Source organism: Gavia stellata, chromosome 27, assembly GCF_030936135.1.
Source record: "Gavia stellata isolate bGavSte3 chromosome 27, bGavSte3.hap2, whole genome shotgun sequence".
Classification (NCBI taxonomy): domain Eukaryota; kingdom Metazoa; phylum Chordata; class Aves; order Gaviiformes; family Gaviidae; genus Gavia; species Gavia stellata.
In genome coordinates this window covers 2,570,133-2,597,067 of record NC_082620.1, presented here as the reverse complement: position 1 = coordinate 2,597,067, position 26,935 = coordinate 2,570,133, and the positions used below count along the sequence as shown (strand labels likewise).

The window sequence follows — 26,935 nt, the reverse complement described above, 5'->3', positions numbered from 1 at the left end:
TTACACGCTGCTTGGGTTGTAGCACAGCAGGTTGAACTCCAGGTTTTCATCCCAGTGACGGAGCAGGACAAAGAGCTGCTGGGCTGCGGCTTTCACTGTGGCCAGGCTGTATCCCTCCGGGAAGTCCTGTTCGCTCAGCCAGAGGCTGGCCTTGGCGGCCACCAGCTCCCACTCGATGAAGTAGGAAGCTGAGCTGTGCTCCAGCCAGGCCAGGGCCACCGCCGTGGCCCACAGCATCCCCTCCGGCTCCGTCTGCTGCTGCAACTCGATGTCGAAGAGCAACGCCTGGACCTCAGAGCCGTCCGTCTCCGAGCCCCGACCGCTGTCGGCTTGCCACTCGGCCGAGGCCGGCGTGCTCTCCGGGGAGGAGAAGCGGCGGATGGTGATGGCCGGCGGGGAGAGTTCCTTCTCGGCTTTCAGGGCTTTGGAGATGCTCTCCACCGCGCTGCCCGAGAAGTGGCGAAGGTGGCCGGCGTCCTCTGCGTGGCTGCCGGGTCTCTCCGGCACCGCACCCAGAGAGACGTTTCTGGTGGTGGGACTGTTCCTGTGCCCATCGGGAACCAGGAGCTGCCGGCCGGAGCCGAGGCTTTTGTGCTCCCCGGAGGGGCTGACCTTCCTGGTGCTGTAGGAGCTGGAGGGGCTGAGGGCCAGGCGGTGGCAGGCAAAGGGAGACGTCCACTTCAGCTTCTCCATGGGAATGTTGACGGCGTCGCAGAAGGCCGAGTTCATGAGAAAGGCACCGCAGGCCAGCTGTAGAGATGCCTGCAAGGAACGGTGGGCACATAGAGAAGCTCTGAGATACCAACCACTTCTGGGAAGCTCAGGAAAAAGGTATGTATGTATGGATGGAGCAGCTCTCTGTCTCTGAGCAGACCATCAGGTGTGGCCATCAGAGACAGCAAGAGGCAGGATCCGGGGGGATTCTCCTGCCCTCTGCTCCCCTGCCATGACCATGCAACCCCGGCAAGACCCGGGAATGAGCTGCTCACCAGAGGAAGGTAGTCTATATTCTCATTGTCGCCCTCGGAGCTGGCTTCGCTCACTCTGCTTGGAGATTTACTCATGAACCCTTTGGCAGCTCGAGTCAGCAGCCTGGTTTTATTGAAGGTCAGCCTGCAGGAGGACAAAAGGCGGCCGTTACCGCCGTGCTCCTCCTGATGCCGACCCTCCCTTCCGAAAACCATCCTCGGTCCCCAGCCACTGGCATCACACCCAGTCCTGGCCCCGGCTGCTAACCCCAGGGTGTCCCTCCGCTCCCACAACTCTCTGAGTTGTGTTTGCATCAGACCCATGGACATGCAAGACATCTGCTAAGGTCAGAGGAAGGTCGAGAAGGTCCATACCTTGCAGCAAAGAGGCTCTCGATGGATTTTTGGGCTTGTGCAGAGGAAGCAGACAGGCTCTGTAGCGGCCCTGGGAAGAAACACAAAGCTGGGGGTAAAATGAGGTGCTACAGGAGGGCAAAAGGGAGCAGAGTCTATGCACTGGGATGTGGGGTGCCTTGTTCTGCTGCTGAATCTTTGGCAAAATCCTTCCTCTCCCCTTGCCTCATTTTTCCTACGTGGATAATGAAATTCCTGCACCTCTCAAAGATGAACCTGGAGGAAATCTATACCAAAGGTCCTTTGCACCCCTGGAACGAGTCGGGTCTTGTGCTTACCGGCGTAATGTTAGGTCATAAGGTTTTATAAAAACCCCCAAAACTCAGCAGAAGTATTTGGTGAAGAGCCCACATCACGGACTCGACGCACCTGCACCCTGGCAAGTACCACCAGCTCTTTCCCTTACCTTCGGGGAGCCCGCAGCGCTCCCAGCCGGAGGAGGAAGGGGTGCTGCAGGGCGACAGGCTGCTCTCCTCTGCATCTGCAACAGAGGAACCCCATCAGCAATGCCGCCCAACCGAAATCGCCACCGCGCCGGGCTGCGGCACGCTGCTCTCCCTCTCCACGGCATTATCAGGCTAATGAGCCTGATCGGGGCGATTTTAATTCAGCTGCAGATCTGACAATGCCAGACGAGGTCCAATCCAACTCATCGTCATTAGCGGAGGAGTTGGTGACAAGCAAGTGTCTCACATCCCCTTGCCTCTAGTTACACCTGGTTTCATCCCTCATGTTATCTGTGTTACGGCTGCCAATTAACTTCCCAGTGTTGTCAGCAGCCACTGCCTGCGATTTGGGAGTTTCAGGGTAAATTGCAGTTTCTTCCCCGTTTAAGGAGATGACTCCAGCCAGACACATCTCTGGTGAGCACCATATTCAAAGAGGAAAGCAGAAGAAAAAAAGACCAGAGGAGATGTCCCTTATAGGCTAAACCCCTGGGATCTGTAACACCAGGAAAGAGACAAAACCCCAGGGAATCTTACTCATGCCGTAAAATCCATCGTCTCCATTCTGGCCGCAAGCTGACTGGGGACGTCCAGGGGAAAAGCCACGATGCCTTCTCTTTCCTGAGCTTAGGCTCCTCTGGCTGCCTTGCTTGGATGCTGCCCCTTGGCACGAGAGAAGGGAATTGCCAGCGTTAGAGAGGGACTGGCATACACACCACGGCAACAAACCCCACAGACCGATGAGCTCGGTATCTCCGGGCATCCAGATCTAAGAGCAGACCTTTTGCCTGGCCACGGGGAAGAGGTTCTTGCCACCAAGAGCGGCAGGCATGCCGTTACGCGCAGCCATGGCCTTAGGTACGTAGGTCTGGTGCTGAATTGAGCCACGGCTTCATAGGGTTTGCTCCGAGCGAGGTTTCTCAGGTGACACCCTCCCTCCCAAGACGTTTAACCCCTCCGCCGGCCCCACGTTACCCGTGTGGGTGTACTCGACGACAGTGGGCAGGTAGGCGTTGGTGCTCAGGTCCACCGGCATGAACGCCGTGTACTTGCTGATGACGTTGCAGGCTTTGCTGGTGTGGACAGCGTTGACCTGGTACCGCCGCCCGGACCCTGCCACGTGAGAGACACCAGGGTTAGAGTCCACGTGCCCCGCGGGCTCCATCCACCCTTCGGACCAGCTCCCGGACCCACCTCCATGCGTGGGCTCTGTGCCCAGTGGGACTGCATCCCTCTAAACTCTGCCTACTGCTTCTTCTGCTCTTATTTTACATACACAGCTGCATTTCATGGAGCAGAAGTTTGACAAGACCCAGGACGGGTGCAGCCCAGAGCAATGATGTGCGGCTGCTGCTGGACGCTCTGAGTTTGATGCCAACTTCCAGCTCCAAGCGACTAAATCCTTAAAAATAACAACCATCACCCAACGTGGGAAGCAGAGGAGCACAAAGGAGCATGAGCTCGAGCGTGTTAACATGGAGCAAGGCTGCAGAAGCAGGAGAAAAGTGCAAGGCAGCTGGATGGGGCTGTCGCTGGGGAGCTATGTGAGACATTGCCTGATATTTCACCACTGCCCGCCCTTGTATTAACTTGAGAAGCTGCTGAAGCTGCTGGAAAGCCCACCCAGAGGCAGGGCACAGTCTGCCTGCAGCCAGCTCGCAGGCTGGCCGGGAGCCGCGCGTTACCGTGCTCGATTTCACACTCCTTCTCAGCAAGCTGCTCAAAGTCCCGGATGACCGACTTGGCTGCCAGGTGGTGGAAGGTCTCGCTCCACAGGTCTGCGTCGCCGTCCGCCTGGCTCTCCCGCTCTCGGAAGAGAGGGCGGATATCAAAGGCGACTTCCCACTGCACGGGCTCGTTGCTCCTTAGCCCCTTCACCACCACCTTGCAGAGGGTCCTGGGGGAGCGCGGGGAGCCGCAGGCAGCACTGAAGTCAAAGTCCTGGGGCTCCCAGTCGGAGGAGGTCTCCGTTTCAAATGTGAAGGAAGGATGCTGGGCAGACTCTGCAGAGAGGGGAGAGGCTCTGAATTCCCCGGTGCCACCAAGAAACCATAATTAATACTTCCTAATTTTCACACGGCGGTACAGAGCGCAATGCAACGCCACCAAAACCCCAGCACGGACAGGTGAGACTGGCCATAACCCCCGCCCGTTACCCGGATCCCCAGGGCTCCGGCTGTCCGACGAAGACCTCAGGCTCGTGCTGGCATCGAGTAGTCCCAGGCCCCTTCCTGGAGCCGTCTGCTGCAGCCCCTCCAGCACTGGCGGGGAGTCGGCGTCGTGGCAGAAGGACATGCAGCTCCGGTGGAGCAGGGACGGCCGCCGGGCACCCGCGCCGCGGATCCTCGTGGCAGAGACGTGCGGGCTGGTTGCAAAGGGCTGAGAGCAGAGCAAACGTTAGGGCTGGAGCCGACTGCAGCTGATGGCACGGACCTGCTCTGTCCCTTCTGATCCCGTCTGCTCCCTGGCTGATCCCAGCGTGAGATGCAATTGTGCAAACACGCGGGTCCCTCTCTGCTCAGCCCCGGCTGGGATCCGTGCCCAGACAGAGCCCTCCATCAGACCTGCGGAGTGTCCCAAAGGGACCCTGGCCCCCAGGGCTCCTTCCCCAGACAGGCAGAAGGTGAAATATGAGTTTCATCCCTCCAGACATTTTAATGATTTCACTTGGGAACCAAAGGAAAGAAGAGAGACAGAAAGATCAAGGACCAGTTGCTTAGTAACGAAAGGAGAGAGGCACAGGGGATGGGGAGAAGGGAGTTTTTATCTTTTTCTTTTTATGAGACTGTTTCTCCACTTTCAGGAGACATGAATCCCCCCTCCAGCATCTCTGGTGCCGCATCCCGCACAGACATCCCCCTCCATGGCTAGCAGAGACACCGAGCTCTGGCTGTTTCTATCCCCATCCCCAGGGCTGTGGGAAGGTCCCCCTAAAACCGACAGACTCTGTGTCTTCCTAGCACAGCACCAGTAAGGGACAGAGGTGGTAAAAAGTGGTGGATCTCAGTGCTGGATGGAAAGATGCTTTCTCTGGGTGGCAGGCAAGAATGTGGCCTCCATCACCACCTAATTTTTGATGTTCTATGAGACCACCAGCAAAAATGGGAGGCAGGCAGCTCCAGGAGCTACTTACCAAGCTAGGATTGAGATATTTAAAAGCAAGCCAGTCACAGAAGCCCCTGCCAGACCCTTTCCATTCAAAACCTGCTCCTCCTCCTGCCCGAGCTCTCCTCCCAGCCACAGGAAGCCAGCCAGGAACGGAGCTGGGGATTTAAGCTGCCCATCGCAAGCTCTGACCTTTCCTTCCCAGCACGGCGCACGTGGAGACGAGCTGAGGGCTCACATTCACACCCCCGAAAATGTCAAGCCCTGGCAGCCGGACTGGGAGCTGGGAGAGCCACTGGGAGCCCTCTCAGCACAAGGGAGAGCAAAACCAGGCTGCAATTAATTAAGACCAGGATGCATGCTGTTAACCATTTACTGCCCTCCAGAAGGGAGTCGTTTCCATCCCTGCCTTCACGCTGAGCATCCTGTGGGCAGGAGGATGCTCTGTGGACCTTCGCAGTGCAGGCAAGGTCACTGCTGCCCCTAAAACCTACCTCTGCTCGCCCTTTGTCAAGCAATGCTGTTCACCACCCTCACCGCTGCAGCCGGAGGGCAGAGGTGTCGTTCCTCCCTGCCAAGCTCTGGCCCTTCTTCCCCTTCGCTCCCTCATCTCACCTCCAGCCCCCCTTCACCCAGCCGCTCTCTAACCCGCAGCAGAAGAGAAACGAAAGCCCCAGACATCCCGCTCCGAGTTTCCATGGGAACAAAAGTGCTGCTGGTCCTCCCAGCCCTGCAGATGCTGATTTCAGAGCAGAGCATCCTGGCGATGCTGAGGATGGGAGAAAACCATCCCTACCCTTCCACAGATTGAAAAATCTTCCCAAATTTCACCCGCTATCTGCTGCAGGCGGGGGACATAACACTGCTCAGCAGATGTAGCATCACACAGGTCCACGTCTCAGCCTGACGCTGGATACGGGCTGTGGTTCCAGCTAGAGCAGCGGGGGATCTGCTTCGGGACTGACTTTCTTTCCCCCTGCAGGGCACAGCTATGCCAAAGCCATACGGAGAGCTTGCATCGCATGGCTGAACTCTAGGGAAATACGAAGGAAGCAGCAGCCTGGGAATCAGATGAGCGGCAAGGTGAAGCAGAGGCCACTCAGACGAAGGGGAGAGGCATTTAGCAAAGAAAAACTGGGCTCCCATGGGGAGGCACTGCTATGGGATATCAGGATGGCACTCTGCTCCCTGCTTGGCTTGTTTCCTACATCTTTGTGATGTGCTGCAGCTCAAAGCATGGGCACATATATATATATATATATGTATCAGGACTAGTGCGAGCCAGGCTCTTTCCCTGATGCGTCTGAGATTTTCCTCCTGCTGCACGCTGGCCTCTGCCTGCAGGCAAAGCCTCTCTGGGGGTCACGTACCTGGAAATCCACCTGCCAGGGCTCGGGGCTGACCTGCTGCAGGTCCTGCAGGTGGGTTTTCCGAAGGGGGTTTTTCACCAGGGCAGTGCCGGGATCGCTAGCCGTGGGCACCTTCTTGCAAGGCTCGCGGTCAGCGATTTGGGTGGTGCTGTACGCCCGTCTCCTGGAGGAAGCCTTCACATCCATTCCTGCATGGTGGGAGAGAGGATCAGCTCCGCTCCGGAGCGGGACCAGCCAGCACCATCCACCCTTGGCTCAGGGTGGGTGGTGGGGAGCCCATCCCTGTTGTCCTTCCCGGGGCCGAGGGGGCCACGCTCAGCCCTGCACGGTTTTAAGCAAAGCAACGAAACCACGAAAGGAAATAAGAGCCTACACTCAAAGCTCCTGGGGATGTCAGGAGAGCAGACTGGGGAGGTTTTGTCTGAGCAGTTTTCAGCCAGAAAAAGCGTAACTGCATTTCCCCAAACCTCCCTGGAGAAGACAAAGGGTTTACTAATGAAATTTCATTAGTGCAGACATTCTCCTGTCAGAGCAAGAGTAAAATTTCATTTGGAAAGGCATGATTTCTCATTGCTTTTGACAAGGTTGAGGGGATGCGCAGCACAGTTCCTCTCTGAATATAAGGGAAGAACATCCCGTGAGTAACAGAGGTTTCCTTCTCACAAGGAAATGCAACCAGCTCTGCTTTATGCTGCGTGTTGCTGACACAAACGCCCGGCCAGACTGATGGCGAGGGGTGACACCCTAGAGACAGGGCTTCGGATCCATTTCCCCCTCTCCTGACCTGGAACTGCAGCTTCAGGGCTTGCAGGGAAGCGACTGCTTTGCAGGTGCAGGGACAGTCTAGCCGGGCTACCCATTTGCTCACTCCTCTCCTTTGCACACCGGAGGGCAGCTTGGGAAGCTTGTTAATAATTACGTGGCCAAAGCTAGAGCTGCTTTGAAAATCTCCGGGGAAGCCAGTTCTCCAGCACTTCCCTTGATTTCCTGACAGGTTTGGACAAAACATCCAAACCAAACAGACTCGCTCAAGCTTCGGGAGATCTGTCATCCCTCCTGCAAACCCCTCCGGCTCTTTGCAGACATACAGCTGAAGAGACTTATTTGTCAGACAAGCAAATTGGCAGAGCAGCGACAGAAGCTTGATTAGCAAGACAAGGGCATCACACCCACGCTTGTACAGGGGAAAATCTGACCGGTGTCCGTGTCCGATTCTCCCCCGGGATCTCTGCCCACCACCAGGTGATCGGGGGCATGCTCGGTGGGGCAGCAGCCCTCCGAGTCTCTGGAGTGGTTCCAGCTCTCCACGCCTGCTCCCTCCTCCTGGGAGTGAAAGAAAACAGAGCTGCCCGACTCCTGGGAACGCATCATGCTGTAACGCCGCCTCTTGTCCTGGGAGAAAGCAAAGAGAGGGAATAGGTCCTACCACCGCATCCGTCAGCCAGCTCCCAGCCGAGAGGAGCCACTGCTTGCGCACCAGGACCCTTATCCACTGAGCTCCTATTTCTCCCCAATGTCTCACCCACCATCTCCCTTGAGGACAGACTGAGAAAGCAAGAGACACCTCCGGACCACGCACAAAGAGCCGAAACACCCGCTTGTACACGTGCACACCAACACCCCCTGCTCCCGGGACAGCCCCACCAGCCAGCGCAGCGTGGACTCACAGATCTGGGGTTGGAGATGTACGGGGAGGTGTCGCAGACGATGCCGTAGCCAACCAGACGGTCACCAGGGAAGAGGCAACTGGTGCTGACGGGGGAAACCAAGACCTCGGTGCTCTCGGGAAAGACCCACTCCACGGACACGTCACTCAGGACCGGCGCCATCGCCTTCTTCAGCGACTTGATCATCTGAGGTGGAAAGCAAAGGGGAGCGGTTATGCAGCAAGTGGACGTTGCGTGTGCCACGGTGCACGTGCCGTGTGTTGCAGGGAAGGGGAAAATTTCCCCAAACAAATCCATCGGCTGATTTGTACCCTCTCCTAACCTTAGATGGGAGCCTGCTCCCTCTTAGACTGCTCTGATACCCATCCCAGCACCCCCAGCCCCTTGGCACGATTATACCAAGGGCAGCAGAGCAGATATCGATAAAGCACAGGGCTGATCTCGCACCACGTCGCCGGCTCAGAGCAAGGTGGGAGCTTGTGGCCAGAGGTATCTTGCTCCGGTACGAGGCAGCATCCCCTGCTCCCCCCCAGCACCCAGGAAAAGCTGTTGACCTTCACTTGTCCGAGCCCCAGCCCTGCCCCAAGCCCCGACGCTCACGCGCCAGCTGACAGCACTGCTATTTTTCGTACAGGTCCTTGCTGGCATGAGCCGTTGCCGGAGGTGGGCAATGCTCTGCCAATTCCACATGTGGAGAAGACCAATATCCGTGAATATCTCGTGGACAAACCTACCAGGGAGCCGTCTACAAGAGCTTCCCTGCACACCAGGGGAAGTGAACACCAGATTTAGAGGCAGAACAGCTCAAATGTTCCCTATTGTTCACCGCTTTTTCACAGGCTCGGAAAGACACACCAGGCTGTGTTTTATAAGGCCATTAATTGATGCCTCAGACTGCTGAAGGCACTGAGCTGCACAGCCTGCAAAGCTCTTTATTAATAGCACTATAAAAATACCTCTCCCTTCCCTTTGCTTTTAATTTACATCAGAAATGCTGATGCCATTCTGTCTTAGAGAGGTTTTTGTGTGCTCCAGGTTCCTGCAGAGGGGTGGACTGCTGAACTCCTCCTTTTGAGATCAAGAACATAGGAGCCAGCTCTTTAGAGATATTTAGAGCTAAAGACCCAATTCTCTGCGGTTTAGTCATCCAGCGGATGACGGGCTGGGCACCGTGCTTTCACCAGGGGACAGAGCCGTTCTTACGCCGTATTTGAGGCACATCAGTTTACTCATGGGGAGAGGGGAAATGAAGAGGCTCCCCCCTTTGCTTTAAAGTCGGCTTAATAGGCAAAGCTATGGCAGCGTACGCCTCTCCCTCAAACCGTGGCTACTTCTCGCCCGAGCAACGCCAGGGCTGAGCCTGACTTCAAAACTAATTGGTTGCTTTGATGCCGGTTCCTCTGCCCTTGCCGGCGTCTGAGGCAGCAGCTACCTTTGAAGCCAAAGCCGCTGTATCGCGGCTATCGCTTCTCCCCATCCCCACGCAGAGGGTAAACGCACCCTCCCACTCCCTCTGACAGCCGGAGATGAAGATGCTCTTTCATCCCCTCCCGCTCGCCCACCTGCTGCCGAGTGGGAGTTGGAAAGGCAGCACCAGGATGGGGAATAAGACCCGCCAGCGAGCCGTGGCCTCCCTCTCGCTGAACCAGCGCATCCCTACAGCTTTACAAGGTGGTAGCCATACCTTGGGCTGCAGCCTCTCCCCCTCCGCCAGGAACTCGGCGATGCCCCTGGAGACAGCAGCCAGCCCCCAAACCAGTCTCCTGCAGGCATTTGGCCCAATGCCGAAGCTGTAGCACCTGCAAAGGGACAGGGAGCGTCAGGATCCAGGGGATAAGCCATCCCAGTCCCCAGCCCCATGCAGCTCACCCACTCCCTGCAGGCAGAAGACCCCCCCCCCCCCAGCTTTATCCCGCTGCTGTGGAGTTGTCCAGCATGTCCGGAGGAAAATAAACCGCCTTCTCTTTTAGGTGGCTGGCAGGAGGGTTGGAAACCGGCATCCCCCTCCACTCAGCAGACCTCAAATCCCTTCCCCAAAGAGCAGCCTTCAGCTGCGACGCTCAGGGGCTTCCCAGCAGGACCCCCAGCCCTTGCCTCCTCTGCAAACACAAACAAGCTGCTTTGCTGCCAGTTCAGCTCTTTTCCCTGCTGAGTGTCTGTGGTCAATAGCACTACAGACCCAGTAATTATCTCTGCTGACAATTAAAATAAATGTTTTCTCAAGGAAAGAGGAACCAGCCAGGCGAGGCGGCTCCCCTGACTCCCAGCTCCATGAGTCAGGATTCGGTTTTGGCTGAAGGCTGCAAACCCAGAGCCCAGCGGGTCCTGGGCAGGGAGGGCAGGAGTGAGCAGTGCCCGGTGGGGATGGATGCGGTAGGAAGCCAGGAGGGATGGGGATGGGTGGGATATGGCTTTTGGCCAGGGCAGTGGATAGCTGAGGAAGAAATCACCTTCAGCAGCAAACTGCGTCTGCACGAGGGGCTTTTCTCTTAGAGGTTTTTAATCCCCAGCTGGCTGCAAGTCTTAGGTCAGCCTCACACCCCTCCTGAATAAGGCTCTGTTCTTCTTTTGGGACAGGAGCCACACACCCGACTCGGCTGTGCGCTGGCCACTGCCTTGAGGGTCAGCCGAGACCACGCTCTAACTCTGATTGCATTTACCCCACCACCGTGCCTCTGAAAGAGCGAGGGACGGGTTGCCCTATACAGCTGGGAAGCAGTTAGACCTCCATATAGTGAAAAAAGGACAGAGCAGCTTCCCTGATCAGCCCCGAAGTCTGAGGGGTGTAAGAGGAATAAGGTTTTCTTACATTTTTCTTATGTTTCATGCCCCATAAAGAGGCAGAGGAGAAACCAGAGCAGCCTGTCATCAGGGCTGGGGAACCAGGCTGGGAGCTCGATGCACAAATTAGCTGCTTTTTACATCGCTCTCTTTCAGCATATTCAATTCTGCACAGCCCCATCCTGGAAGCAGCTGGGGCCAGACCCAGATGTGCTTTAAAAAAATTAAAAAACCAGCAAGGAAGATTGTTCGTGTGTCAATCTCTCCTAGCAGGAAGCATCAGACGAGAGCCTGTGAAGTTGTCAGCCCAATTATCCTGCTTTTGATTGTTTAAAAAGCATCTGAACTTCTGGGATCTGTTCCAAACCCTTTGAGGTTCTCCCATGGCTCATACCAGCAATCTCTCCTGCCTCTGTCTCTGAAGCGGGGACGTCTGTGAGATGGAGCCATGTTCAAGGAGAAGCACGTCCCCCACCACGCCAGGCTTTCGCCCCCGCAGCGGTGAGCCCGGCTGCCCTCCGTACCTGGTGGAACAGGAGTGGTTTCGCAGCAGCTCCAGGACCTTCCCCGTGTTGCTGACGGCCCCGTCCGTCAGCAGAAAGAGCAGTCGGGGATGGCCCCTGTGGATGGGCTGCCGAATGATCCACTTCAAAGGCGATAAGATGTTGGTGCCACCCATATCGGCCCGGATCCTCTTGATGCTCTCGCAGGCGATGGCCAGGCTCTCCTGCCCAAAGGAGCAGCAGAATCGTCAGCCGCTGCACCGGCGCCCTCCGAGCACCAGGAAAATGTGGCTCCCCCTTCACCCACCTCGCAGTAAGTCTGACTGGCAGGAAAGAGGGTCTTGAAGGTGGATCCAAACCCAATGACGTTGAAGAGACACGCTGGCATCAGGCTCTTGAGAATGACCAACAGGGCATCCTGGGGTGTGGAAAGCAAGCAGACATCAGGCACGCCGGGTCTCTCACCGGCTGCCCCAGCTTCGCCAGTAAAAGCTCTGCCCAGGTCCTACCTTGCCATCACACCTTACTCCCACCTGCATTTGGCTGCGTGCATTTGATAATAAAACAACTGCTTCTTTCACATGCACTGCACCGAGAAAGCACTGCATATTACTCTGCTCTTTCCAAAGTCCCTTAATGATATTTGGGTCCCAAAGCAGTGTGGAAAATGGGGAGCCTTCAAAAAAAACAAAAAAAACCCCAAAAAAACCCAAAAAAGAGCTGAACAAATTTTTCTGTTTGTTTTTAACTGATTAAATTTGCGCTTGCAATACGGTACTGCAGCACGGAGCTAGTGGGTGAGAAGCAGAGTGTGAAATTGAAAAGTGCGACACGCAATGCATTTCAATGTCCAAACTTGCAGAAAATAAACAAACAGCTTAAAGTTGCACAAAAGGAAAAGCCTCCCCCATCCCCAATTCTCTTGTATTCATAGCGGGCATCAATTAAAATAACTGGGAGAGACAGTTTTAAGCTATTTTCTTTACCAGAGGTGGTTATCTAACTTGCCTATTCCTGGTCTTTACATAAGGAAAGAGCAATTTAAACTGTCTCAGACATCTGTGATGGCTGTGGACAACTCCAGGATGGAGATTGTGTTAGCAACTGGGCAAGAGCTACCCAAGGAGCTCCTGAACTTGCAGGGGCAGCAGGAGCAATTAGTGTGCCAGGAGAGGGAGTCCAATTTAAAGGAAAAAGTGCTGGCAGCGTCCAGGAGCTTTGTGCTTTCTGCTTATATGCTGAGAAAGGCAGACTCCTGCCAGTCTGCCTAAGGCAGCAGAAACCCTAGAGCCAGCCCCAAGAGAAGAGCTGCCAAGGTCAAAAGAGCGAGAGCAGCCTCCTTGCTTTGTCATACGCAGCGGCAAAGAGAGAGTAACCGCAGAGCTGGAGCTGCCCGTGGAGAAACCCCACACCTGGGAACGGCCGCAGGGAGCTGGGTGGCAGCTCAGTCCAGCCACCGACCCCCGTAAGACTCAGCAGCAAAGCAGAGCCAGAGCACTGCGAATCAGCGAAATAATGTACGAGAACGGGGCTGCCCTTTAACGGGCTCCGGAGGACTTTAAACCAAGCTGTTATCTCAAACCTACGAGAATATATTTATACCGCTGCTTCCCAGATGGCTGCTGGCATGCCAGCTCTTCCAAATTTCAGTGCTGACATCCCATCTCAGAACTAATTACAAGGGAAAAAAGCCCCAAATTTCCAAATATTTCTGTTAAAGCACTTCCCAAAGTGGGCAACCGATGCCTGCATTCTGTTTCAGCAAGCGGAAAGATTTATTGCTTCTTGTGGTAAATATTGATCTTGATCCTATTGCACCCAATATCTGTACAGCAGCTCAATAAGGAGAGATGTTCGCCTCCAGAGAAGTCAATTCCCAGTTATTAGTCTAGTTTTACCAGCGAGCCCGCCCGGTGCAGACACCGTCATGGGCCTGGCTCTTCTCCGCGGCTGCGTCAGGATGGGAAAGGAACCGGCTGCAGGAAATTTAAACCCCTGAACTTCCCACCCCAGCCACTTTGGCCGAGTGCCCTCCTGCTCGGCAGCGAACCGCGTCCTCCCGGCTGCACGCAGCCAGCCCGTGCCAGACCATCCCCTCTCCGTTTGGGTCTCTGCCAGCATCACCGCTCTGCGGCACGGCTTTCCCTGCTGCGCAGGTCCGAGCCCTGCCACGCCGCTCACCCAGCAAGCTGAGGACGATGCAAATGTCTCCGTCAAGCGTAACCCACTCAAACCCACTAAGAACAGCCCTGACTGCGGGGTCCCAGGTATCTGCAAGTCATAAACAAGGATGGGGGACTCAAAACAGGGACAGTGGTTTTCTCCCTTGAGGTATATCCTCCAAAATCTCCGATATCTCCCCCAAAATATTTTTCCAGAAGGGGAACAGCCTTTCTCCTGTTTTTACAGCCCTCCTGCAGATGGAAGTCACAGTTCAGGACCTCTCAGAGAAGGGTTCTGCCCCTCCAGGGTCCCCATCCCATGGGGGACCCTCCACGGAGGCTGCAGAGACCGCAGTGCCTAAATCCGGCCACGCTGCGAGTTGGAAAGCAAAAATCTGGCCTGGGGCAGAGATGCCTCCTGATTCCCAAGGTCCGAAACGTGCTGAGGGAAGGAGGTACCACCTCGGAGATATCCTGGCCCTTTTGGTGGCTGCAGGGACAGGGGACAGCCTCCCTATCCCAAGGGACCTGTTGCAGCCATCCTCAGGCTCCCCAGCATCCCGATCCTTGTTGTCGGAGGTGGCCATCCCTCTGGCAGTTCCCATGGAAACCGGAGACGGATGGGTAAGGAGATGGGCTAGAAAATGCTCCCTGCCACTCGCCCTGAGCGATGAGTCCTGCAGAAGAGGGTGCAGCCGTACCCAGGGGAGCGTTTGGGTCCAAATCTGGGTGGCACTTGTGTTAGGAAAGGGTGTGAGCAGGACACCGGGGGACACACCAGCTCGGTGAATCTCTCAGACATCCAAACGCAATCGGACCCCTCAGATGAAGCCTGCCTCTGCAATCCCCTCACTGTCCTCAAGAAAGATGCACAGGGCAGCACAGACCTGTGCCCTGCTCAGGAGGATGCGATATTCATGAAGTTATTGGGGCTTACCTGGCCCCAAAAATCAGGAGATAAACTTTCCAAAAGAGCTTTTGCCACAGACTGCAGCTTCTCACCGAGACCTGCCAGCTGACAGGCATCAGACACCAACCTGGCCTCCAAAGCGCGTTAGGGAGGGGTAACGATAATTAAATAGTTACCGGAATGATTTCCCCTTTGATGGACAGAGTGGTCCCCAGCGGGCTCAGGGCAGGAACCTCTCCAGACCCTCTGGGCAGCAGCAAAAAGCCAAGCCCAGCTCTCGTGGGGCAGCCTGCAGCTGGGTAAGAGTCATACCTGGTCAGGCAACCTCAGACCCACAAAAAATCATGAAAAGGCCTTTCTACAGCCCCTTTTTTATCCAGAGGTCTCAGCACACCTCTCATAATCCTCCACTGGACTGCAGGCATTCACTCGTGTCTGAAAAAGGGACGCATCATGTTCAAACAGCTTCTCCGGGCGCACAGAGGTGCCCATCAGCAAAATGTCTCCTAATGCGTGGTCAGCACGTCGCCCTGAAGTGTCCCTTGGAGGTCCCTGGAGGTTTCCCACCTGGGCAGCAATCGCCCCAAGCCCTCCTGGAGACAGGGCGAACTGGAGAAGGGATGCAGGAGACAAGCAAGGCAGCAAAGAGGGGGAAAGAAAACACCTTTGCATCTGATGCACTGATAGGAAGAAGAGGAAGAGGAACAGAACAGGGGAGAGTCAGCTTCGCTGCAGGTACCTAACAAGCCACACGGTTGAGATGACTAAAGCTACAGCATATAATTACCCCCCATCCCCTCATAATGAACACTCATCAGCACTCAGCAACCCCCACTGCTCTCTAATATTCATCCCTCGTTGGCACGCAGGCGCTTCCCCTCCTGCGTGGTACCTTGACGCGGTTGATGTTCATGCCGCTCATGCTTCTGCTGCGGTCTACGAGGAAGATAAACTCTCCGTGGGCTTTCCGGAGGTCTGGCTGGACAGTCCTCAAGTCAGGGCAGAAGTTGAGCATGATGACGGGGTGGTGGGGGATGTCCTTGTTCAGCCGCTTCCGGATGATTTCTGTCTGCAAGAAAGAAGGAGAGAGCTCGAGAGGTTGATTTTCTGCCCCTTTTCACTTCGAGGGCAATCCGAGCAGGGCTGCGTGCCCGAAGATGTAAGCGCGTGGCCTTTTGTGGGCTTGTTCTGGCCTCAGTGGTGACAACACCTCAACTCGGGCTGTGCCGCAGGGTCTTCTGTCCGTACCCCCTGCGGAGCTGCTCCGTGGGCGAACGGGACTCCTGCCTCCTCCCAGCCACGGTCCCGCTTTGCCCAGGGGGCAAATGCTGGCAGAAAGCCTAAACCAGAGACCCCCTGCACACACAGATGAGAGCCTGGAGAAGAAATTAAAAGATCTGGCCCTATGCAGCACCTGGCAAAACTGATTCTCCAAACATTTCATTAGATCCCTCCCGAAAATGTGGTTCATTAGCGCAGTTTAAGTATCACACCGAGGCGCACCAGAGGTTTTGTCCGTGGTCACTCAATAATGAAGTGCCAGATACAGCCCTCAGCGTGCTGTATTCACCGCTTCCATTCATTCCTGCTGCCTCTGGTTTGCTGTTTTTTCTGCCCATTTCTTTTATCATTTTTCTTTGTATGGATTGAAAGGCTTTGGAAAGCCGAACCGGTCGCTCAGGCCATCGTTCGATAGGAACACGCATGATGTATGTCTCTGTACCACGCATAGCTCTAATGGCTCTCTGCACTTTGCCTCCTTCTATTTCAAGTATCAATCTTCATTAAAAACGTGATAAAATTAAGCTGGAAAAAACCTCTTGTGATGGGTTTATAATCTGCTCTTATGTGTGTATAAAGCAGTTCATGGTCTCAGCTGCAGTGAGTCAGTGCATCGCTGCTTTCGAGGGAGCTCCGGGACCCCGTGGCCTTTCATCCCTCGGTCTGCGGTGCGGAAACATCCACCGCAATAAGCAGCTTGGTCCTCAGGGGCTTTGTTTGCCTGGTTTTTCCTCTTTCAAAGGCTGCTGTTTCTTGCTGGTTTCACCAGGAGTAAACCAGACCCCAAATAACCGGGCTTGTTTTCTCCAGCCGTGAGTCATATTCCTAGATCTACAAGCTGACGACCCACCTTTATTTTACGTAACTCACTAAACTCAAGAGTCCCTGCGGATCAACACACACACAAGCTTCGTTTTTGGCTGTGCCGCCTGAGTGCTGCTTCTCTGACCCCTGTGAAAAGACGGTTCCCATTCACAGGAACAAGTACCGCGCCGTCACTCCAGCTCTCGCTCAGCCTCCTGCATGTCACTCTCATGCTTTGCAGTATGAATTAATCAGTCACTGGGTACTGGAAGAGCTTCTTCCATCCCCATTTTCCTCCAGCCTTATGACATTATTTTGTTTAACATTTTTTTTCCCAGCACGGATGTTTATCACATTTCAGACCAGAGGGATCCTTGCTGTCTCTCTGCCTGAGGACCGAATCGTGGCCCCGGACCTCCTCGCAGCACTCCCTGGGATGCTCTTGGGGACCCAAGACATAAAATCCCTGTGTGATCGGGATGAGCCCATAACCTGGATTTCCCACTGACTTCAGAGTGAATTTTACAGGCAAGCCTTCAGGAAACAGCCTTGGAGCTGCTGCTACAGGTCAGCCAGAAAAGCAAGCATCTCATCTGCGCCATCTCTTCTCCCCACCTCCCCTCCGTTCCCCTTCACCCGTTATCCAATTACAGTAAACTAATCAGATCTTGTCTACTGAGAGTTGATTCCAGTGTACATTCATCCCCACCACCCTGCTTGCTGACGAGCATCCAAGGTTTTTGCATAACAAACCGAGGGATGAGAATTAATTATCATTTTCCGCTGAAATTTCTGAGCTAATTCATTTAAGCCAAGAGGTGCCCAGTGTCATGCCCTCAGCAGCAGCAATTCTAGCCCATAATCTACCCCAGATATTCAGGGCATCTTCTCTGCTTCTTGCCTTTCTCCATGGAGTTGCTTCCCATTCCTCCTGGGGCACAGAGGTGGGTTTCCTGCAGGGAAATGGCTCTGGAATGATTCCCCCCCCCCGCCCAGATAATTTGACGTGCTAAAGACACAGAAATAATTAGAGAGCCATCCGAGCCGTAGCGTGGGAGTTTCATTTCGTTCCACCTGCCGCCCGCTGAACACAATTAGAGGAGACGCCTGCCGTGCGAGCAAGCGCAGTCCTGATCCCAGCATAGCGCTGCAAGAGAAAGCGAAGGGCAAAAGGAAAGAGAAGAGGGTTGACATGTCTCCGGTGAAAGGAGAAATCACGGCAGCACAGGGAGGCACCTCTGCAGCAGGTTCGGGACGTCTGCCAAGCGGGCGCCCGGGCTGAGACTCGTGGAGAATGAGTTTTAGGGGAAATGAGCATCCCTGGTCGCAAACGAGAACACTGGTGCATGTAAAAGGGGGAGCTGACACAGGAAGCCCGGGGCTGTGGTTACAGAAGAGCGCCGTGTGCCTTAGGTGAAGACGCCCACCCTGGAAATTCGGAGGGCTCTGAACAGTCCACTCCTCCTCACTGATCCCAGACACACTGATGTGGCAGCTCAGAAGTGCTAGGCTGTCACTCATTGCTTCAGAACTGCTGAAAGACGAGGCACAAATCCCAGAGCAGATATTTTTCTATTTGCTGATCAGCAGAACAAAGAGAAGTTTCTCCTACCTTGTCTTCAGTTCAGCTCATTATTCCAAGCAAAATCACTTATTCCTCTCTGACAGCTATCCAGAAACGGTAAACATTTACAGAGCAATTAAAAGAATATTTTATTCTATGTCATTGCAATAATTATAATACCCTTAATGCTATAACAATGTACCTATCTAATTATGCTATGCTAGACTAGTACTAATTATACACACAATAACCATCTTGGAGCTTCTTCCACACTCAGTTTATGAGAAGCACTGCAGAATTTTCCTCTCTTCCTCCACATAAGCCCCTCTCCGAGGGAGGATGCTGCAGAGCTTATTGGGCCAGCGTAATACCTGGTACTGCAAGCAAGCGAGCAATCATTTACTTGCACAGCTCGAGTCCCAAGGAAAGCCTCAGCTAATGCCTGCAGCTTTTGCTTCTCACCTTTTTCTCAGCACTGGGGTCCTTCTTAGTGCCTTTAATGAAATCGTTCTTCCCCTTCAGGTGTCGTTCGTACTCTGCAGGCGTCATATCACCTTCTTCCATTAAGATGTGAGGCATGTGGGGCTCTGGAAATGCAGAGAATCGGGTGAAGAACAGCCTTAGCTAAACTTTAGGTTTGCAAGAGATGCAGGCACCCTCGGTTGTGAAAACAGAGGAGTATCTCTGAGCTTGGGCAGCACGGACAACCTCGAGAAGGTCCGGGATTATCTCCTAGGAAGCTGACAACAGTCACAAAACCAGAGCTAACGCAGCTGTCTCCGGCATTACGGAGGAGGGCAAGACCAGCAGAGAGGAAGCAGAGCCCACCTACCACTTGGATGGATCAAGATCTCTACAGGTCTGTCGAAGGTGTGTTTATTGGCCAGCGTGATCACGATGCTCTTGGCGGAGCGAGCGGAGGGGTCGGCATCTGCTCGGATCTCGTGCGTAGGGCTCTCAACGCCTGCCCGGGGAAACCGAGATGCAGTTAGGGACTGAGGATGGGGAAGACCGGGGAGAAGAGCTAGCAACATGGCAGAGGACAGGAACCAAGTGGACTATGCGATGCTTCTGCCTTACCAACACCCCATGTTAACACCAGCACTGTACTGGTAAATCCACCCCAGCACAGTTAACTTGCCAAAACAGACTCCACATTGGGGAGGGCAGAGAAGGAGGAAGAGTGTGGACATTGCCTTGAGGAGGTGATAAACCAGTCTGGTGCAGCAGGACGGCCCCGGCGCTCCTACCTGCCAGCAAGCACGGCCCCCGGATCTCCAGGTGGAAGCTGAACTCGTACTCAAAGGGGTTGGTGGCCTCACTCTCCAGCAGCTGAGCCAGGCAGAACCTGCTCCCTTGCTCCGGGCTCCCCGATCCATGGTAGTGCTTGTCCCTGCCGGGGAGATGAACCCCAATCAACACTGTGCACGTGTTATATCACCCCAGGAACTGCAGATCTGCTGGAGATAAAACCTGCAGCAGCTCTCCAGCCTCCCGCAGCAACAGCAGGCTTCTGCTCTGCATCCCCCCAGATCAGTCCCAGCCAGAGCCCATCCCGTGGTTTTTCGTACGTTCGGAGCTGGTGGCTGGAAAGGCTGCTGGCATTCTCCAGGCTGGGCTGGGGGACCCTGGGGACACACACAGCTGGCAGAAGGACCCTTACGGCCCCACTGGGCAGTGTCTGCAGCTCAGAGGAGGTGCTGATGAAGATGGAGACACTTTCCAGGGGAGGAATCACGCCCAGGTTAGCCACAAAAACAATCCTCTCCAAGTCCTCATCCATCATGATCCTTCCTGCACAGAGAGGGGACCACACCGGGGAGATGTGGTGTGACAACCATGGAAAATGCTCCTCCCCAGGCCTCCCACGACCACCCAGCGCTGGATCAAATGCCCAAACCAGCCCTCACTGCACACATCAGCATTTCTCTAAAGAGCCCAAGCCCCAGCCCTCTGCACCGGCCCTTCGGCTGTCCAGAATCAACAGTGCTTTCCAAAACAGATGAGACTGCCACTTTTGGCAGCCACTGGAGAGGCAAGAGCATCACAGCCCAAGGCTCAGCCTTTCAAAAGGAGCCCCCTCGGTGCTACGGCATATGACAGCCAGCCACCCCCTGCCACCTCCCCATTCCTCTTCCCCTGGTTTTCTTCCCCACGTTCACTAAAACACCCCTGACCCCCTCACCGCTTCCATCGCGAGCTCTTCCGTCAGGGAGGGTGCAGCCATCGAAATACGTGTCATCTATCTTGGCTTTGTCTTTGACCTGCACCGTCACAGCACGCCGGGACACGGCCGCCTCAAACCCAACGACGGTGGTGCACTCATCCAAGGGGTAGACAAAGAGACCTGCCAGCCAGAAGGTTTTTCAGCAACACCAAGCACTTGCCTGGACCCACCAGCTAGGATCGCAGAGGTCAGCTCCCTCTTGGCACTTCCCTGCACGCTGCTGGGATATTTCACACAAAAATTGTAGCCCTGGACCATTGAGGATACAGTCGAGGACACAATACCCTTGGCTGCTCTTCCAGCAAGCATCTAGACGTTTAAGGTACGCACAGAAACCCAGTGCTGCGATATCCCTGGCTCTAAAGCTCCCGTTGTAGCTCTTGCACCGGGAGCTTCACCCCTTGAAACTTGCCTTCGAAAGCCTGGGCTTCTGGGTTGCGGTAGGTGAGCAAGGCTGTCATCCCGAAGGCATAGCCGCTGACACACGACGTCACCTCCGACGCGGAGAGGGGGAGTGGGGAGCGGGTTGCCCGGTTAATCAGCCCTGGCATCTTCCCGGGTGTCTGTCGGTGACGGTGGGGTCAGGGACCGCAGTGAGCTGGAGAGGCAGAAGGGCGAGAATGAATGAGGAGCCCCGAGTGCCCAAAACACTTGCGTGCCCCTGCCACCTCATTTTGGCTTCTGCAGCCCTGAGGACAGAAAGGTGACTGACCCGAGACGGGACGAGACCTGGGCTTGGTGGCTCCACTGGTGGAGATGGGAATGGAGACAAGACCCTGGTGGGAAGACGCAAGGCAAACGCTTGCCCCAAATCCCCACCGGCGCAAGGGAGGAGGTTTGAATTAAACCTGCCTGGCTGGGGACAGGCAGCCCAAGAGGTTGACATTGCAGTGGTGGGTCACACATCTCACCAGCTCCCACACCCACCTATTCTTTGAGTTAGGGCAGAATGGGTTAACATCTTTTTTTGGCTCTCCTGCTTCTCATTATCCTCCAAGCTGACAAGTTTCTCCAGGATAAGACTATGACCCCGAGAGTTTTCCTTTAGCCTGCGGGAAGGAAGAGCAGGCAGGGAGAACCAGGCATCCTCCCATGTCCTTGCCCACCCGGAGGCAGCCCGTCCTCGCGTCCTCGCTGCATTTCGGGTGGTGGCATGGCTCTGCTGCCCCGCATCTCCAGATCCCTTCTGCAAAGGCTGACTCATCCCTCCGCTTTGCTTAGCGGAGACATTCAGATGCAAAGTGGCTACTTCTGCCAATTACATTTCAACTCTTTTCCCCCAAGCAGGTTTTCTTCTATTGCAGCTCATCTCCCCCAAGACCCAGGGATTCAAAGGAGACCTTTCAGGTAGCTCTGGGGCCACATCCAGCTCCCCTGGGGCACTGAGAGAAGTTGCTAGGCAGCAGTTCTCCCTGGCTGGCTCTGCAATGCTTTATGCAATGATTTACAAGGCCCAGGAGGAGCCAGCAGCAGTGAAATACATCAGTTTCTCATTTCCTAGCAGTCCTGCGTTATTAAAACCACCTTTATATGCAAATGCCATGGAAGACACGAACGGCAGACATCAAGGCCACGAGCTCACGGAGCGCTCGGGCAGGAAAACAGCACTAAGGGAGGAAAAAGGGAGAGCAAGGAAGAGCAAGCAGGGCTGGCCAGGATGGGGGAGAGCAGCCAGGGCACCTGAGCAAATAAAACCGCAGAGGAGAAGACGAAGGGCAGTAATAAGGGTTGTATCTCAAGGCACACTCCTGATTTCCAGCCAGCAACCTCGGCCGGTCCTGATTTAATCCTCCTCTCCTTCCACCGCAAAGGCTGCTCATGGCAGGAGCTGCCCACGGGGGTCGGGGGATGCATCCAGGGGGATGCAGCTCCGCGCGGTCAGGAGACACAGGAACGTGTCCGGCTCGGCTGCTCCGGCACCATGAGCATCCTCCATGAGCCCAGGGGAGGCCGTCACACACTGGGATGCTCCAAGCTATGCTAACAGAGCTTGTAAAGTCAGGAGCTGGCAAGAGTTCACCTGCTACAGGGAGAGATAATGAAGGTCGTCTCACTGCTGAGACATGGCAGAGGCCATCAAGATATCGGGAAGTGATTAAATGCCAGGCGGGGGAAGAAGGAGGGGGGATTATTTTGCCTTAGGGAAGAAAGCAAGCAAGAAATAATAAGGGGAAGGTGCTCTCTACCAGCTAGGCGCAACAGGAATTCATTATGGGGTTGCCAGAGAGGTGAATTCAGGCTCCAGGAGGGTGACTTCAGCCTGGCAGCTCTCTTGGCTGCCGCAACTTACGGCACAGCCACGGTAGAGATCCAAGGCCCTCTCCTCTCCTGCACAGAGACTTATGACATGCCTCCCATGGGAGCTACTCTGCCAGGGGGGATTTCTGCATCACCCAGGCCAGCACAAGCGTTAAGGGACCCTTGGTGGGATGCAGAGCCCCGTGCCATCACCTGTATAAAGCACGCCAGGAGAGTTGCACCTCTCCTGCAGCTCCGGCACAGCTCGGAGGAGCCCTGGACCAGCCCTGCCTGCTAAGCCAGCTGCAAAAACTGCCCCACAAGGACAGGGAAGGCTCAGAGCGCTCTTCCTGGATGCTTCCCCTGCGAAGGCCCTTGGGATGGAGCTGGGATGCAGCCGGCTGCTGCCAGCACAGCCCAGGGGCTGCTCCACGCAGATCGTGTCGCCAACGCCATCAAGTGACTGCAGCGTGGAAAGGGGAGAGCGGGGAGGCTGACGTGGGGGAGAGCAGTGAGAGAGCTGGCATCTGTCTCCTGTGCCCCCCCAGGAGCTTGCCACCAGCCCCCCCGGCTGCTCCCCATCCTGCTTTTGCTGCTCCGGGACCTGCACTCAGTCTCCATCCAGGTCGCGGGGCTGGACACTCAGGACAGGAGCTGGCAGGACCCCACATCCCAGAAATTACCGCCTGTATCGCTGCCGCACAGGGCATCCCTGCATCCACCCTGTCCTCGGTGTGTCACCTCACCGCCACCAAATGTGCCTGGCCAGATGCATCACAACCCATGGCCTCATGCTGTGTTTGGCATCCCAGGAGGAGAAGGGGAAACCATCGGTGAATACCTTCAGCCAGCTTGCTGCTTCACCAAAAATACCCCACAGCCGTAATCCCATCGGCCGGGGAGCAGCTCAGGGCTGGGGACAGAAATCATCCCTTGGCCAGCCACGCTCAGGACCTGGCACACCAGGATGCTACCGTGTTTTTCTTTTTTTTCCTTGCTTTGTAAATGCTCTTTCCTTGACGATCTGTTCCTCTTCACCGCCACGGAGGAGGGAGTGACGCTGGTAGCGTGCTCGCCCCGCTCCAGGCTATATCCCCGGCCAATTTCTGTGCACGATTTACGGGGAAGGCACTGATGCTGCACCGACGTCTGCGGACAGTCCCGGTGTGACGTGCAGCGTGCGCAGGGCTTTGCTTCGGAGCGCAGACGGCACTGCGACACGCAGGCTCGCCCAGAGCTTCCACCAGCCACTCCACCTGGCTGCAGGCGCCTGCCCCAACACACGGGTGAGGTTTGGGGCTGGATTTTAAAGGACTGGGTTGGAAAGGGTGTTTGTGTGCCTGAAAAGGGGGTGCGATGCCTGGAGAGCTGCTCAGAGCTGTCTGGGTGTCCATCTGCATCTCTAAGCACTGATGTACCATTGAAAAATCTGGGTTTTGAGCATGGGTAGTAAAGATGGAGTCAGAATAATGCTCTTCTAAAGTGTATTTTCATGCATTGACTAGAAGAACAGAACAAACTGTGAGCACACAGCCTGGCTTCTGCACAGGGCCCAGCTCCCAGAAGCAGGTTGGGGTGCCAGCAGTGCCACCACCACAGGGTCCCTGGTACCCACAGCCGACAACAGGCCAGTAAGAACCAAAACAGCACTTGGCAGCTGCGATAAAACGGCGTGCTGCCTGTGGCACAGCCCCACCTGGCCCCGATGTCCGAAAGGCAGATGTCTAGAGGTGGCCCCAGCTGCTTTTGCCCCCCAAGACGCAAACACAGCCATGTGAAGCCCAGCCCTGGTGCGCTGGGGGCATTTTTGGGCTGCTGAATCGCTGCACCGCCCTGCTGTAACCTCTTACCAGCCCCAAACGGGTTCCCTTGGAAATCTCACCTCCAGGTCCAAGCCCAGACCTGGGTCATACCCACACTGCTCGGAGGATGACTGTTTTTCTCCCACTGGGTAAAAAATTCCTTCCGCTTCATCTGTATCAATCAACACTGACATCCAGTGGCTTGCCAGGATGATTACAGCCGGCGTGCCTTGTGGAGATGTACAGATGTACAGCCCTGGACGGAGCACCCCGGCTGGTGGCGGGGTGCCTGTTGCACCACAACCCTTCGTTAGCATCTCTGGAAGCTGCTGGCGAGCTGCCACGGGGAAGCAAACTCCCATCTGTTTGCAAAACCAAGACAGGAGAAGCCCTGCACTTCTCAAACTTTCGGGGCTCTCAAGCAGAGCCACACTTTGGTATTTCCCTTGGCTTCGCAGGGGTAGCACAGCTTGGGGAACAGCCGTGACCACGCTGCTGGGGGACCCCGACTTTGCCTACCTGACCCACATCAGCTGCAGGTCATGCCTAAGACATGCAGGACCCCTCCAGCTGCTCTCCCCCAAAGCACGAGGCTCAAACCTGGCCAGGGGACTGGGATCAACCCCCTGAAACATTTCTAGGAAGCAGTAGGAGCAAACAGTGTCCTAAACAGTGCACGCAGCACTCTCCTGTCCGAGCCCCTGCACAGGGCAGGGAGGGGAGGCTTTGCCGGTTGAGAGCAGCACCTCCTGGAAGAGACGCGGATCCACCATGGCAAACCTGTGGGAACCTCTCATGAAAAGCACCGGTAGCCATTCTCCCGTCTCCAGCCTCCCCTCGCCTCAAAACGCAAGCGCGGGGTATCCCGCCTGCCGGGAAAACCAGCAGAACCACCGCTGCGTCTCACCCCAGAGCCGCTGCAGGTTGGCTGCGGGGTGACAATGTGGTACCCCGCTGCCAAAGTGGTGACAGAGATTTCTGGCCAGAGGCATAAATCCCTTTGGGAGCCAGACAGCGCAACCCCAAGGGGCACCCCGAGGCCTTGGATATGGAGACTGGGGGGGACGTGGGGGGAGCACACTGCTCTTGCCAGCACCCTGCCAAGAGGGGCACCCAGTGAATGCAGCCGGGCTCCCCCTTTCTGGGGTGATGCAGCAGCAGGTTGAGACGCGATTGACAGCCCCAGCAGAGCCAGATTTTGGGGACTGTCAATCATACCCCTGGCAGGTCTCTCGGGCTGTCGATGTTGCCCCAGAGCTGGGTCTCAAGGATCGTGATTCATGTCCCAAGCCCCATTTCTAGAGCCGTCAATCACGTCCCTGTGCAGACAGCAGTTCTGATACGGGGTTTAGTTAACCCCTGCCACGCTGGGCTTGCAGCTGCGCCGGTGCGTAGAAGATCTCCGGGCTGAGCCAGAGAGGGAGGTTTTAGCTCAGACACCCTTCGGCTGGGCTAAAACTGCCAGGCGGCCAGCACCATGCATGGGATGCATCCGGAGCCAAGGAGAGACGCCAGGCCCCCAGGAGCAGCACAGCCCTTCTCCATCCACCCCTGTCCTGCCCCAGTCAAGCATGGCGAATGCAAGCCAGGTCCTTGGTGCTTTGACCCTTACCAGGGGGGATCAGAATCCCCCTCACTCTGCCAAGGTCAGTCCTCCCTTCCCCCAAACCAGTGTGTCCACAGCTGGGATATCCCACCTGGCTGCCCAGAAGAGCAAAAACCCGTCACCCGCAGCATCGTCCCCCCCATCCAGCCTCCTTCGCTTTCCCTGCAGGGAGATGAAGACAGTCACTATTAATGTCTGTAGGATTTTGGGGGGGGGGGCGATGCTCAAGGGCTCACCATCCAGCTGGGAAAAGGCAAGGCAGGGAAGCAGCAGCTTGCAAAGTGTGGGCTTGTGCCTGCAGAAATATTATGACAGGGATCTCTTCACAGAGCGGCTTTGTGCTGAGATTGTGCACAGCCTTGGGAAGTAACAGCCCGCACACACACACCCCCCCACACACACCCACCCCTGCAGAGCACACACAGCCCAGCCTGCTAAAAAGGTGCAGGAGCAACTGGAGAGTAGCCACTGCTTTTCTTACCTTTCCTGGAAGAAGAGAGAGGAGGAGGAAGAGGAGGAGGAGGAAGGGGATGGGGGGGGTTGGAGCAACTTCACCCACTCCTGCCAACCCCTGCAACTGCCCACAGCTGGGCTTGGGGGGCAGGAAGGGCAGAAGAAATCCCGAAGGCGGCAGGCACGGCTTCAGACTGCTTTTGTCTCTGAAAGACACAGAGAGACGGAGATAAGGAGAGAGAGAGAGAGAAAAAGGGAGGGAGAGAGGGAGAGAGAGCAAGCGCCAGGGCTTGGGGTGGGGGGAGCGCCGCACAACAGCCACCTCAGCAACCTGTGGCATTCGTCCCCCGTGGACCCTCCCCTGGGCCCTCTCCATCGGGCAGCGATGCTGGGGCCGCCAGCGCTGTGGGGTGGTCCGTGGGGGTCTGGGATGGGGAAGGCGGCTTACCTAACTGGCTGCAGCAACATGTGCCCCTGTGGCGAAGCTCTGCCCAGGAGCCGGGGAGGGTTTCTCGCTTCCCAGAGCGAGCACCCAGCTTCCCACTGGCAGCCAGCTGATGAGCGCACACTTTCCGGAGCTGTTTGGGTGACCATCATTAAGTGGAACCATTTGTTTTGTCAGGGAGGTAACCAT

At 55.8% G+C, this 26,935-nt stretch overlaps 1 protein-coding gene across 1 annotated transcript; it reads right to left on the bottom strand.

The window, feature by feature from the left end:
* VWA5B1 (von Willebrand factor A domain containing 5B1) lies at positions 1-26,935 on the bottom strand. Its single transcript, XM_059830070.1, has 25 exons — positions 26,871-26,935; positions 26,750-26,837; positions 26,330-26,507; positions 26,085-26,143; positions 20,615-20,800; positions 20,161-20,322; positions 19,547-19,769; positions 19,226-19,368; positions 18,808-18,939; positions 18,438-18,562; positions 15,219-15,395; positions 11,562-11,672; positions 11,276-11,478; positions 9,655-9,769; positions 7,971-8,156; positions 7,500-7,695; positions 6,304-6,491; positions 3,985-4,207; positions 3,514-3,831; positions 2,804-2,941; positions 2,366-2,491; positions 1,789-1,863; positions 1,344-1,413; positions 990-1,113; positions 1-762 (listed from the first exon to the last, which is right to left on the bottom strand). The coding sequence occupies exons 5-25, from the start codon at positions 20,751-20,753 to the stop codon at positions 1-3; spliced, it is 3,936 nt and encodes a 1,311-aa protein (XP_059686053.1). The 5' UTR covers positions 20,754-20,800; positions 26,085-26,143; positions 26,330-26,507; positions 26,750-26,837; positions 26,871-26,935.

Coding starts and splice junctions, on each gene's coding strand:
- VWA5B1 (XM_059830070.1), bottom strand. CDS start 20,753: ATGCCAGGGCTGATTAACCGGGCAACCCGCTCCCCACTCCCCCTCTCC. Junction 19,770..20,160: donor AAGAGCTCGCGATGGAAGCG/GTGAGGGGGTCA, acceptor CTCTCTGTGCAG/GAAGGATCATGATGGATGAG. Junction 8,157..9,654: donor GGGAGAGGCTGCAGCCCAAG/GTATGGCTACCA, acceptor TTTCCACCTCAG/ATGATCAAGTCGCTGAAGAA.